Source organism: Gymnoscopelus microlampas (assembly GCF_963454915.1).
Source record: "Gymnoscopelus microlampas genome assembly, chromosome: 3".
NCBI classification, from domain to species: domain Eukaryota; kingdom Metazoa; phylum Chordata; class Actinopteri; order Myctophiformes; family Myctophidae; genus Gymnoscopelus; species Gymnoscopelus microlampas.
In genome coordinates, this window is record NC_139940.1 from 59,129,983 (window position 1) to 59,142,539 (window position 12,557).

At 42.7% G+C, this 12,557-nt stretch overlaps 1 protein-coding gene across 4 annotated transcripts in view; it reads right to left on the reverse strand.

Moving 5' to 3' along the window:
* The window catches only part of LOC311042464 (kelch-like protein 23), a 20,264-nt gene continuing 7,707 nt past the window's right edge, over positions 1–12,557 (reverse strand). For 3 of the 4 annotated variants that reach the window (XM_084053209.1, XM_084053207.1, XM_084053208.1), the window contains exons 5-12: positions 11,560–11,703; positions 10,719–10,893; positions 7,467–7,628; positions 5,935–6,063; positions 5,610–5,789; positions 4,575–4,730; positions 1,240–1,402; positions 1–199 (exon numbers count right to left, since the gene is read on the reverse strand). In XM_084053209.1, the coding sequence (XP_083909335.1) occupies positions 25–199; positions 1,240–1,402; positions 4,575–4,730; positions 5,610–5,789; positions 5,935–6,063; positions 7,467–7,628; positions 10,719–10,893; positions 11,560–11,703 (1,284 nt within the window). In that variant the 3' untranslated portion in view covers positions 1–24. The remainder of the gene's footprint in view (positions 200–1,239; positions 1,403–4,574; positions 4,731–5,609; positions 5,790–5,934; positions 6,064–7,466; positions 7,629–10,718; positions 10,894–11,559; positions 11,704–12,557) is intronic. The other variant, XM_084053210.1, reaches the window with a different exon arrangement.

Below are 12,557 nucleotides of genomic sequence, written 5' to 3' on the forward strand. Positions count from 1 at the left end.
CTCTTACACACATAACAGCATCTGCTAAATGCCGAATGTGCTAAACTGATCTGGACGGACGTAGGTAGGTACATTGTATACATCTTTACTCAGCCAGAGAGAGACGCAGCTGAAACAGCTGCGACCGTCAGGGATTCCCTTCCCCACACTTTCCCACGTGTCCGTCTGGTCACAGTACCGCTCGATGGTACAGAGATCCCTACATTGAAGACAGAACCAATAGCCATGAGACAAATGCAGTGGAGGAAAGCAACTACTGTAAGTACATTAACTCAAGTACTGTACTTAAAGTTATACTAGGTAACTTTTTCAAAAGAACTAAAGTTAAATTGTATATCTTTTGGGAGTGGCAAATGTTTCACAACACCCACTCCATGAATTTCACCCCCGAAAGCCTTTTATAAATATAATTTCTATTGAAAGTGGACAGGGGCTTCTTTCCCGCGAAAATGACGGAAACGGAAATGCACCGGTTTCCTCTTTGGCCCGGAACAACCAAGCAGTAACTAAAAGGAATTTTGTGATGTTTTTATGGAATCATAGGATTTGAAGATGGAAAAACAACAGCAAAAGAAAGCACAGCTCACTGTAACTAAAGCTCCACTGGCTAAGAGAAACGATCGGTAGATAGTAAAAAACAATTAAAAGAACGCTTTTTGAAACGCTTCCGCCTTCCGGTGAAAACAAATGGAATTCTGGGTAATGCAGGAATAAATGAAAGACATGCAGTGACGGTAATGACCAGCAGAGGTTGCTAAAAATCTTTTTTTTACCTGCCTAATACGACTTTAAGTCAATTTTTTAGGTATTTGTACTTTACTTGAGTATTTCCAATTTCCAATACTTTTACTTCTACTCCACTACATCTTGGTTCCAAATATTGTACTTTTACTCCACTACATTTATTTGCCAACTTTTGTTACTAGTTACTTTGCAGATATAAATTATTCTTTTATAAAATATCCATTAACCACTTCAGCCCTATTTTATACATAGGCTGTTTGAAAATAGCAGATCTACAAGCTCACAACGTGAGCTTGTAGATCGGCTATTTTCAAACATTTTAGTACTTTTACTTATATAAGTATATTTTGCTACCAATACTTTGGTACTTTTACTCAAGTAACATTTTGAACACAGGCCTTTTACTTGTAACAGAGTATTTTCATATTGTGGTATTGCTACTTTTACTTAAGTATAAATAACAGCCACTTTTTCCGTGAAGCAGAAGTCTCTTACCTGCCCCTGCCATCCAACCCTCCTAGTACATAAATCTTTCCAGCCATCACAGCCACACCAGGATCGCGGCGTGGCGTTCTCATCGGTGCACGCATAGTCCACTGATTTGTCCTCGGGTCGTAGCACTCCACCGCGTTCGTGGTCACTGATGAATGATCACCACCTGTTAGATAAAGAGGTCTCTTAATTAACCAGATTGTAACTTATGGGCTCAATTATGTGCGAAAACTACACTTCCCTACAAAGCCAAAGTTCAGTAATAACATTTTTGGAGACACCGACTTATTTATGTGTATTTAGGTGAAATCAGTCTTCATGATTTTTGGAGGGATAAACAATTACAGATATACAATTAGTGCAATATCACCCATACTGTATACCAATAACCTATTCGGAATCTTTCTCTGGCAGAGAGAGAGAGGCTGGCCGGGCACTGCGTCAACCGCCAGGCACCCGGAACTGGTGGCGAGCAAACTGACACAAAGCACAGCCAGGAAAGGAAAGAGGTGCACCACCTACGTAGACACACTGGGGCACGACAGTGGAGCTAACAACACAGCAGAGCTGTGACCCTGAAGCTATAGACAGGAGGGTGTGGAGGGCAGCGATTAAGGAGTCTCGAGTTGGTGTTGGCTAGTCCGCACTCTCGCATCACATTTGGCTTGTCAGTTGAAACACTTTAAAGGTTTCATGACGTTCAGTTTTTACCACACATTAAAAGTCTTTGTCATGGTCCTTCAAACGTGTATAGAAAGTTTTAACAAAAAAATCCACTCCATTGATCCATGGCGGGTGTTTTTCTCTCACATTTCTAAAGCCTTTTCAACTGCAATGAAAAAAGAAATCTTTGCCTGCGGGTGTCGCTGGTGAGGGATTTTACCTGTCAATCATCACCTCTGCTCCGCCCCCCCAAAGGAAAGGATAGGGGAGGGGAGGGGCGAGGAGGAGAGTGGGCGGGATTAATTGACAGTGACCTCACTGTCGAAGGGCCAAGCTCAGATTACTTTTCAGCCTAATTATTCAGAAAACCCCAGACCACAGAAAATCCACTGAATGTTCAAAGTTCAGATTTTTTGGGTGTAATTGAGGTCATAAACCCCCCAAAAAAACATAAAAAATAAAAAAAGTGAAAATGAATGTCATAGAACCTTTAAGACCTTTTTTTTTTAAATCAATTTGAATATTTGCATAGATACTACCCTATGGCTTCGTAGGGCAGTTCAATGATGTAGTATTTCTAATCTGGAACTAAATGCCATTAACCACTTGTACCTGAGCATCCCTATTCTGGGGGGAATATTCCCTGAATATAGCAGGTCAATAATAATTAAAGCTGCAAGCAGCGATGACCGGGCCCTCTACGTTCTGTCTACGATACAAGCCTGTATGGCAATCAGCTGAAAGGTTAGACTAAGTTGCTTAAGCAAATTCAGCCTGTCCCTATTGACCGTGTAAGTGTACCTAGCAAATTTCGTAGGTATTCGATGCTGGGAACCGGAGTTATGGCTGTTTAAAGCCCAGCCAATAGGAATATTAGATCGGCTATTTTCACTTCCTGTTTGGCGTTGAAGTTTGACGCTTTGCCACGGTCACGCCGTTTTAAGAAAACTCAAGCACGCCACTATCAATTCAAAATGGCCGACTTCCTGTTTGGCTTAGGTCATGGCTCCAAGAGACTTTTTTGTAAATCGGGACATGATACAGGTGTGTACTGATTTTCCTACATGTAGGTGAAACCATATTGTGGGGCTTCAAGCACGACATTTTATAGGGGGCACTATTGAGCGATTAGGCCACGCCCCTTTTTGAGACGATTAAAATAGGTAATTTTTCACCACTTGTGATGTGTGTGCAAAGTTGCGTAACCTTTTGAGTACGTATTGCCACTCAAAAACGTGATTCATTATCGGGAAGAATAATAATCATTGCAGTTTCAATAGGCCTTCGCACTACTGTGCAGTGCTCGGGCCCTAATAACAATAATACAAACAATGCAGTATATGCAATATAATCTGCTTCATCTACACAACAGTAACAAATTGTAGTATTCTAATTAGGCTATAGCTTTTCATAAATATTCCTGGCCAGCCGGTTTAGCCGGGGCCTGAAATCGAACCTGTGACCTTGTGTTTCCCAAGCGTCCTCTCTACCCACCCAACGTTTTGCCTTCTGTCATGGGCCATTTTTTAGGACATACATCACAAAATTGAAAATAAAAACTGTGAAAACGCCATTTCATGTTGTCTTTAAAAAGTGGAAATGCATTCATTACTAAAGTCATAATTTCTGTGCGGCAATTTAAATTAAGTCTCGATAAGTCAAGGTTGGAACCAGGGACCTTGTGACTGACAGGTCAGGACTCTACCGACTGAGCTACTGCGACCCCAGAATTGCCATTGAGAGAAAGACCATGCAAAGTTGTTTTTTTTACTCTTTTTTTGGAAACCATTCCTTCTACAATATTAATTGGCTCATGGAGGCTTCATTTTTTCACATACAAACTTCTTGTCAAATGGGATTTTCAGGCCTTCAAATTCCATTTGAAATGTTAAACATTGCTGTACCACTGCAATTTAGTTTTTTTTGTGTGTGACAATTGTCATAGCCAATTGTCATGACCCCTGAACAGTGTTTGCGTCAGTTTTGGTGCTCTCAAGGCAGTTTTAATATAGGATGGTCTAAAGTGTGTGTAGAACGTTTCATGCAGATTGAAAAACACTTAAATCCGTACTTCTCCTGAGATTGGGGATTTTTGAGCAAACTACTCAAAATGGTGGCAAATCAAGAGCGGAGCTTAACTGGTCAGAGTGACAGAATTATTCCTCATGAGTCAAGGCACATGTGTAAGCAAGCAAGTTTTAAGGTTATAGGCCAAACGAGGCATGACTTACACCTGTTCAAAGTTGCATTTTCAATTGATATATTGCTATTGCGCCATCCTTTGACGAAGGACTATGAGTTTCGTTTCTTGGCCGTAAAAAGCGACACAGATAAGCCTGGAGCGGCAGAATAATAATAATAACATAAAAAAGGGTGCCCATGCACTACGTGCTTGGCCTCCTAATAGTAATAATAATTTGGTCCCCAGTGCTCCCCACCCATCAGTTTGACACATTTCTGAGGCCTGGAATCGAATCTGGGACCTTCACCTTCCCAGGCGGGCTCTCTAACCATTCAGCTATGGCCGCCCCATCTACGAGCTCACAGATCAGCCATTTTCGGCAAAGAGATTTGGTGTAGAGGAAAAAGAAGAGCGGACCAAGTACAGAGCCGAGTTGGTCGAGTAAGTATTACTTTACTAAGTATAGAGGTTTTACGTGGTTATGGTATGATACCTATAGCGTAGATCTTTCCATTGAGAGCACAGGCAGCTAAAGCAGAACGTGCAACCTGCATAGGAGCCAGTTCTGTCCATACAGATGTTTTCGGGTTGTATTTGTAGACCATGTCTTTGTCAGGGGAACCATCCGTCTGCTCCTCAGCAATAGCATCTAGGAACCAGGAGAACACGTGGCAAATCATTATTCATTGTCAACAGGAGAAGGATGAATATATAATAACAACCAAGGCTTTGGACATTTTCACTTAACCATTACACATTCACCGCCACAGACGAATATATCAGTCTTTTAAAATCCACCTGTTTTTTGTTTGTTTTTTGGGGCGAAACTTGCTATTTTCAACTGGCTGCAATTATGGGATTACCGTAACGGATTACCGCAATCGGATAAAAAGAACAAAAATCCGATTCTACGAGACTCCTGTGTATGTAATGAGGGGATCACCGTGAGGACGGTGATCACGGAAAAATGTTTGTGACTACTTGAAAAGGTTAAAAAAATCGTTAATAACGCTGGCACTGGCTGTACCCTGTTTTAAAAAACCTCTGGCACTCAATGTGTTAACACATTCACTCCCAGGTATTAATTAATTCATTCATCCGCTGCTGCCGGCGTTTTTTACCATATATTGAAGATATTTGGAGAGCCGCGGAAGCCACGATGTGCACACGGATGTAAACAAAGGGTGTCTGGGGGGTGGGGGAGGGTCTCGTCTATCCACCGGAACAAAACGTTTCGGCCATTTTGAATATGTCTCGTTTTCACCAAAAAAAGAAGAAAGCCGACTAGATGTGTTTTTCTACAACTCACAACATAGGAGTGGACGGAAGTGACGTTTTTTGGGATGACGTCACATGAATCCATCTTTCTTTCTCTCTTTCTTCCATTCTTTCTCTCAGAGTCAATGGATTAAAAAAAAAATTGATGTAGATCTACGTCAATGGCGGTCAACGGTTGAAATTGAAATGACGTACATCTATGTCAATAAACAAGTGGTTGAACCTGCGGTTGCATAAATCTGTTCCATACCAATATAATAGATCAGGCCATCTAATGCGACCACACAGCTGTTGGAAGGGCCTGGCGTGTCATTGTCAACAGACTCCATGAGCTGCCAGGTGTTGGTGTTCGGGTCGTAGCGCTCCACAATGCACCTCGGGTCGTCGTGGCCACCCACTGCCCACAGATAGCCGTCCAGCATCACCAGGCCTATGGACCATGTGGGGTTCAAACATGATCATTAGACCCGATGACCTTGGTCATATGCAGTATTTACTTGTGTAATCAACGCAACAACCAATAGTGGTTATTCCAAAACAAAGTTAAATTGAGTGCTATCGTTTGGTGGTCTTACCGAAGTCACAGCGTTCCCTATTCATGGGTGTCATCTTCATCCATGAGTCATCATTTGACGGGTCATAACGCCACAGCTCACTACTGTATGAATTTGGCAGTTCTCCTCCAGCCAAATACAAAGTAGTGCCTATGGTGGGAGAAGAGCAGAATTAAAACAACGTATACCTTGATTGATAAAGAAAAACAGATTGATAAAGAAAAACTTTTCAGAGCTCAAGATACATTGCCATTAAAGCTAATATGCATAGACCTGTGGTTCACAACATTCTCTGGATCAGGGCCCACTTGAAAATCTTCAAAGCGTTCAGAACGTTCTCAGAGCATGTTTAACCCTTTAAGACCAGGAACACATCTGTGTAACCACTAAAACCATTATTTTGTACTTTGGCCATTCAAAAATAGCAGATGTACGAGCTTGTAGATCTGCTATTTTTTTCAAATCGTGAAAATGTGTGCAAATCTTTGAATAATACATATTTTTAAAGCAAACATTTGTAACTCAAATCTTTGCTTCTGGGGGTCCCTGGAACAACATATTTTGAGATGGGGTCCGTGGCCAAATACATATCATTTTGGGTGGTCCTTGACATGAAAAAAGTTTGAGGAACAAATATAGCAACATACGTTTTTTTTTTTTTTACTGTTGTTTAGAAGACATTTGTAGAATCCCCATAAGCAAAGATTGAGTTACAAATGTTCGCTTGAAAAAATATATATTCAAAGACATGCACACATTTACACGATTCTTCAACAATGGCAGATCTACAAGGGCTATACTGTACTGTATACCTATCTCACCATCAGCTGCAGTGGGAAACATTGTTGTAGTCATCTTTTTTTCTATCAGTAATTCAAATAGCAAAACTCCCTGTATCCCTCGGCCAATCATGTTGCTCTGTGCGGGGAAGTGCCTAGTGCTAATCATGCACAAATGCTCATCATTGGCTGTAATAGTTTGGGGGTTTGTGCAATGCTACCCCCTTGTTTACGATTGAAGTAAAACCAGCTTCTGGATCCTTGTAAAACAGAGCTAAGAATGGCAGTATGTTTGCATCCAGACAGTATTGAATCAGTGTACTGAGAAATGTAGCATAACCACACTATTAAAAAGATGTTATAGTTTAATTACTTGATAAATAAACCATTGCAATAATACCCTTCAGGAAAATGCCTTTCCATTGCAACATGCATTCAACAATTCACGCACATACTGTATTCACACAACGATGGCGGAAGTCTTGCATAGCCAGATGATCGGCTCGGATCGTCTGGCTACACAAGACTAGATGTTGGAGGTAACCATGCAAGGCACCAAACTGCCCATCGGGAGCTGTTAGGGGCTCAGTGTCTTGCTCAAGGGCACTTCAACAGAAACCCAGGAGGAGCCGAGGATCGAATCAGGAACCTTTTGGTCCCTAGACAGCCGCTCCACCTCCTGAGCGACTGCCACCCCTAAAAACAGAGTAGGATCCATTACAGATCTTAAGTTGATTGGTCTCTACTCCAGTAGACCTTGATGGCACTCCTCACCTAACACAGCCAGACCATGCCTGCGAACAGAGATGGGCAGAGATGCCAGACTCTTCCATGGACTGGACAGGAGCATCTTACATTCTTTGGTCAGGGGATTAAAACACTCAACGTTGCAAATCAGCTCGTAGTCACTCCGACCCTCCACCATCACGATCACCTCTTTTAATACAGGGAGATAGAACATAAACACAGCACATTTTAATACAGAGAGTTAGAACGTAAACAAAAAAAAAAGAGTGCTCTTCAGAACTCTGCCAGGCCGGGTTGCCTACCCAGGGCTCGCAAACACATCTTGATCACATGACCCCAGAGGTAATGTGTACCGGTTTGTGTGAATTTTGGACGAAATCTGTAGGAGTAGAAGCAAAAAGAGTGTTTTGAAGAAAACGCAAATTGGCGGAAAATGTAATCTGTCTCTGCTCGTCTAAGAGCACCCATCAGGTTTGGGGCCTTTAGCATGGTGGGAACTGGATTTATGGCTGTTTAAAGCCCAGCCCATAGGAACACAGAGGGGGCGGGGGTTAAGCAATTACAGCCCATACCTAATGGCCGTCTAAGAGCATTTACCAAGTCTGGGTTCTTGAGCATGCGGGGAACTGGAGTTACGGCTGTTTAAACCCCAGCCAATAGGAACACAGAGGCGGCGGGGCTTAAGCAATTACAGCCTGTCCCTATTGGCCGCCATAGGCACCCTACCACGTTTTGGGGCCTTTAGCATGCTGGGAACTGGAGTTATTGCTCCCAGCCAATAGGAACACAGAGGGGGGCGGAGCAATGGTGCGCCTGTGGTCCCTGGTGTGGCTATTCTGATGGCAGACCCCTGACCAGTGTTGGTGCCAAGTTTGGTGCGGATCGGGGCAACGGCGCGCCTCGCAGGTCTGCATGTTACGTTTGTGACGTCCGTTCACCCACCTTCAGTTGACCCTCTAGGCCAGGGGTCTTCAACAGGGGGTCCAGGACCCCTAGGGGGTCCTCAGAGTTACTACAAGGGGTCCGCCAAATCTTTGTGTGATAAGATTTTTTTGTTTACCTCAACCACTTGAACCCTAGCATCCCTTTTCTGAGGAGAACTTTAGCCAGCGAGGCGTTGTGAGCTTGTAGATCAGCTATTTTTGGCAGAGAGGTGTTTGGTGTAGAGGGAAAAAAGAGCAGACCAAGTAAACAAAAAAAGTTGAACCTAAAACACAGTGTTATACAATATAGAGGGGGTCCCTGCTTCATCTCTCTCTGAGCTAGGGGGTCCTTGGCCTGAAAACGTTGAAGACCCCTGCTCTAGGCCAGTGGTTTTCAACCTTTTTCACGTCAAGGACCTCCAAAATATTATGTATTTGGCTGCGGACCCCCCCCATCTCAAATATTTTGTGCCAGGATTTTTTCAAAAATAGCAGATCTACAAGCTCATAGTGCGGCACTCGGTGCCACACTATGAGCTTGTATACCTGCTATTTTTGAAAAGCCAAAGTATAGAATACAGCTATATTAAGGCCAGGTACACACTGCAGGACAGTGTGCCGCAGATCGGCCTTTGATCGGCGAGATAATGCTCGCTGTGTGTGAAAGGCTCCGCGACACGATGTGGCCGCGATTCTCCGCTCTGCGACGGCTTTCCGACCGTTTTTAGATAACTAAACTGTTAGATATTCGGCCCTGTCGCAGACAGAAGATCGGACAGTATCATACAGTATGAAAGGGTCTGCGAGGAGATCCACGCTACAGCCAATGAGAGCACATTACAGCAACCGTGGCTAGGGGAGCGTCGCTGGATCTGACCACAACAAACAGTCCCTACCGCAATATTACCGTCCAGTCCTGTAATAAGTTAACATTATAAAACAAAATGAGAAAGTGAGCGAGCCTGGTGGGCTGTTTATTTTAGAGGAATTGTACAGAGAGAGAGAGAGACAGAGAGCGAGAGCGAGCAGCTCTCTGTATGTACAGGTATGTGTGTGTGTGTGTGTGTGTGTGTGTCTTTGAGTGCAGCATGCGTGTGACACACGCTGTGTCTGAACAGCGTTGCCAGATGTTGCGAGAGAAATAAGCAACCAGGTCTATGAAAACAAGACCAAGAAAAGGCCACTTGAGCACTTTAAACCTATTTACAAATACATTGGATATTTTAAAATAGCCGATCTACAAGCTCACAACGCATCGCAGCTATTTTCAAAGAAAAATCTTGAGAAAATTGTGGAATATTTGCCAAATCCACACAGATCTTGTATGGGGGTCTATGGCACAACATATTTTCAGAAGGGGGATGTCTGCGCCTCTGCGGACAATTCATTATTATTATTAATTTGGGGGTCCTTGCCAAATGTTTGAGAACAACTGGTTCAAACAACATTAGGAAACAAGGCCAAAAAAAGCAACTACACTTTCAAGCAACTTTACAGAAAAACAATCCCAAAGTCGCTTATAATAAGCGGACATGGCAACTCTGTCACAGCGGAATCAGCGCACTTGCCGTGCGAGAGAGAGAGAGAGAGACAGAGAGGGGGAGAGGCATATCATGGGATACGTCGATTAAAATTAATTGGAATAAACACAAATGTATGTATTGGGTCAGACTCTGGAGATAGCATCCTAGTGAACTATCCTACAGTGTGTCAGCCCTTGTCGGGGATCAATCGTGTTGTGAAGACCACAACGATATTATGACAGCCGATTTCAAGAAATAAACTCCTGCAGTATGTTATGCTTAACGATCAGATGCCCCCCCGACCACGTTAAGGTCCTGCAATGTGTACCTGCCTTAACTCATTGAGACCTGAAGCCGATTCTACATGTCTCCTGAATCTCAACAGTTTTCTGAAAAACCTATGTTTCTATATCAGTGGTTTTCAATCTTTTTCATGTCAAGGACCCCCAAAATTATATGTATTTGGCCACGGACCCCATCAAAATATTTTGTTCCAGGGACCCCCAGAAGCAAAGATTTGAGTTCAAAATGTTCGCTTTAAAAGTATTTATATTCAAAGATTTGCACACATTTTCACGATTTTTCGAAAATAGCAGATCTACAAGCTCGTAGTGCGGCACTCGGTGCCGCGCTATGAGCTTGTACTGTAGATCTGCTATTTTTGAATAGCCCAAAGTGTAAAATAATGCTTTTTAGCTCCTATCTAAAAATGGCACAGTTCCAGGTCTTAAAGGGTTAATATAGGATGTGTCTTGGCACTGTGAATGCCATCTAGAAACCCCTTATGTATCTTTTCCACCATCAGTTGCAACATAATGTGTGAGGCAGTGTACCTGTGGTCCTACGTGGGTGTACTGTTTTACAGTAGGGCAGGAGATGCTGGTCCTTGGCCTTGGCCTCAGAGATAATCCTCTGGCAGCACTGGGATTCTTTCACCACATCCAGAGCCTCAATCACATCATGGAGGTAGGAGGGACTGATGAGAGGAAGGTGGATCAGCTCTAGGACCTTCAAGAACAAGAAGAACACTAATTATTCACTAGTCCAACTGGATATTGGGTGAACAACATTTAACATTGCTTTCAAATCTCTACATCTGCCTCGAGACAGAGTCCTTACATATAGGCTCTATGCACAGCAGCCATATTATCACTTCCTTCACCGGTGTTACCAATGATACTAATGAAGGCTCTGTTCCATTTAGTGTAGCACAGTGGTTTCCACGACCCCCATAACTCTGAGAGTGTACAAATGGAACCAAATGGACCCTTACGGGTCCATTTGTACACTCTCAGAGTTACACACCTGTAGGGGCCATTTGGAAGCCCATGATGGTCCCTGGACCCCAACTTTAGACCCACTGGTGTAGCAGAGTTTCCAGTGAGCCAACATGCACAATATCAGCACCCTGACTCTGTTTGACCAAGAATGAAACAGAGCCTTCATTAGTATCATTGGCAACACCTGTGAATGTCTTCACAATATGGCTGCTGTGCATAGAGCCTATTGTAGGTACGTACATAGGTACGCATGTGCATGTTGGGATGATCAACTTTGCACATGCATATCAACATCATAATACAACCCATTCAAGCTTGCCTTAACAACATGATTTGCCTTCTCCATGGTCTTTGTAGAATAATCAAGTGAAAGACTGAGTGAGAAGTGACTGACCTTTTGAAAGTGCTGTCTGCGTGTAGGACACTTATTTAACCACAACATGGCAGCCTCAAACACCATCTCCTCCTTGGGAACATTGAGATCTTCATTGGAAAGAATCCTTGTCACTTTATCCAACGAGAGAGAGGGGAACTCTTCCTATGGGCAGAAGGAAAACACACCAGATTAGTTTATTTAAGAACATGTTCCTATATTTACTGAAGTAACCTTTTGTCCTCTCAAGTGTTCACTGGTGACAGATGGTTTGGTGAAGAGGACAAGTGACAGTGGTATGGGGCGTGCCGATATATTGCGATATTAAAACGTGACGATATGTATCGTTGTGACGTCATACTGTATCATAATAAATAAAAAAATGTGACTATGAATATGACTGATTTTTTTGTGGAATTTATATTTATGCAATATTTATATTACATTTGTTATTAGTGTCTATATGTCCTGAAAACTTGCTTTACTTGTTCCTTAAGCTTGTATAATTGTTTCTATTTTGTGTGTAAAACGAGTTTTTATGCGTTTTAAAAATAAAGCACTTTTAAACTGAAGATGATGGCCAATGTTGATGATGATTAAAATCGTATCAATATCGTGAGCCCGATATCGTGTATCGTATCGTACGTGAAATCAGTGTATCGGCACACCCCTGGACAGTAGCTGGTTAATATCCATCCAATCACTGAAGGAATGTTTCTACACCCGTTCGGATCAGTTGTGGAGGTGAAAAGTTGAGTAATAGTAATAACACACCTTTAATATCTTATTATCTCTATCATACTGCGAGGCTGCACAGATTTATAGGAGGAAAAGCCAATAGGCTCTATTCACAGCAGCCATATTGTGAAGACATTCACAGGTGTTGCCAATGATACTAATGAAGGCTCTGTTCCATTCTGGTCAAACAGAGTCAGGGTGCTGATATTGTGCATGTTGGCTCACTGGAAACACTCTGCTACACCAGTGGGTCTACAGTTGGGGTCCAGTGTAACTCTGAG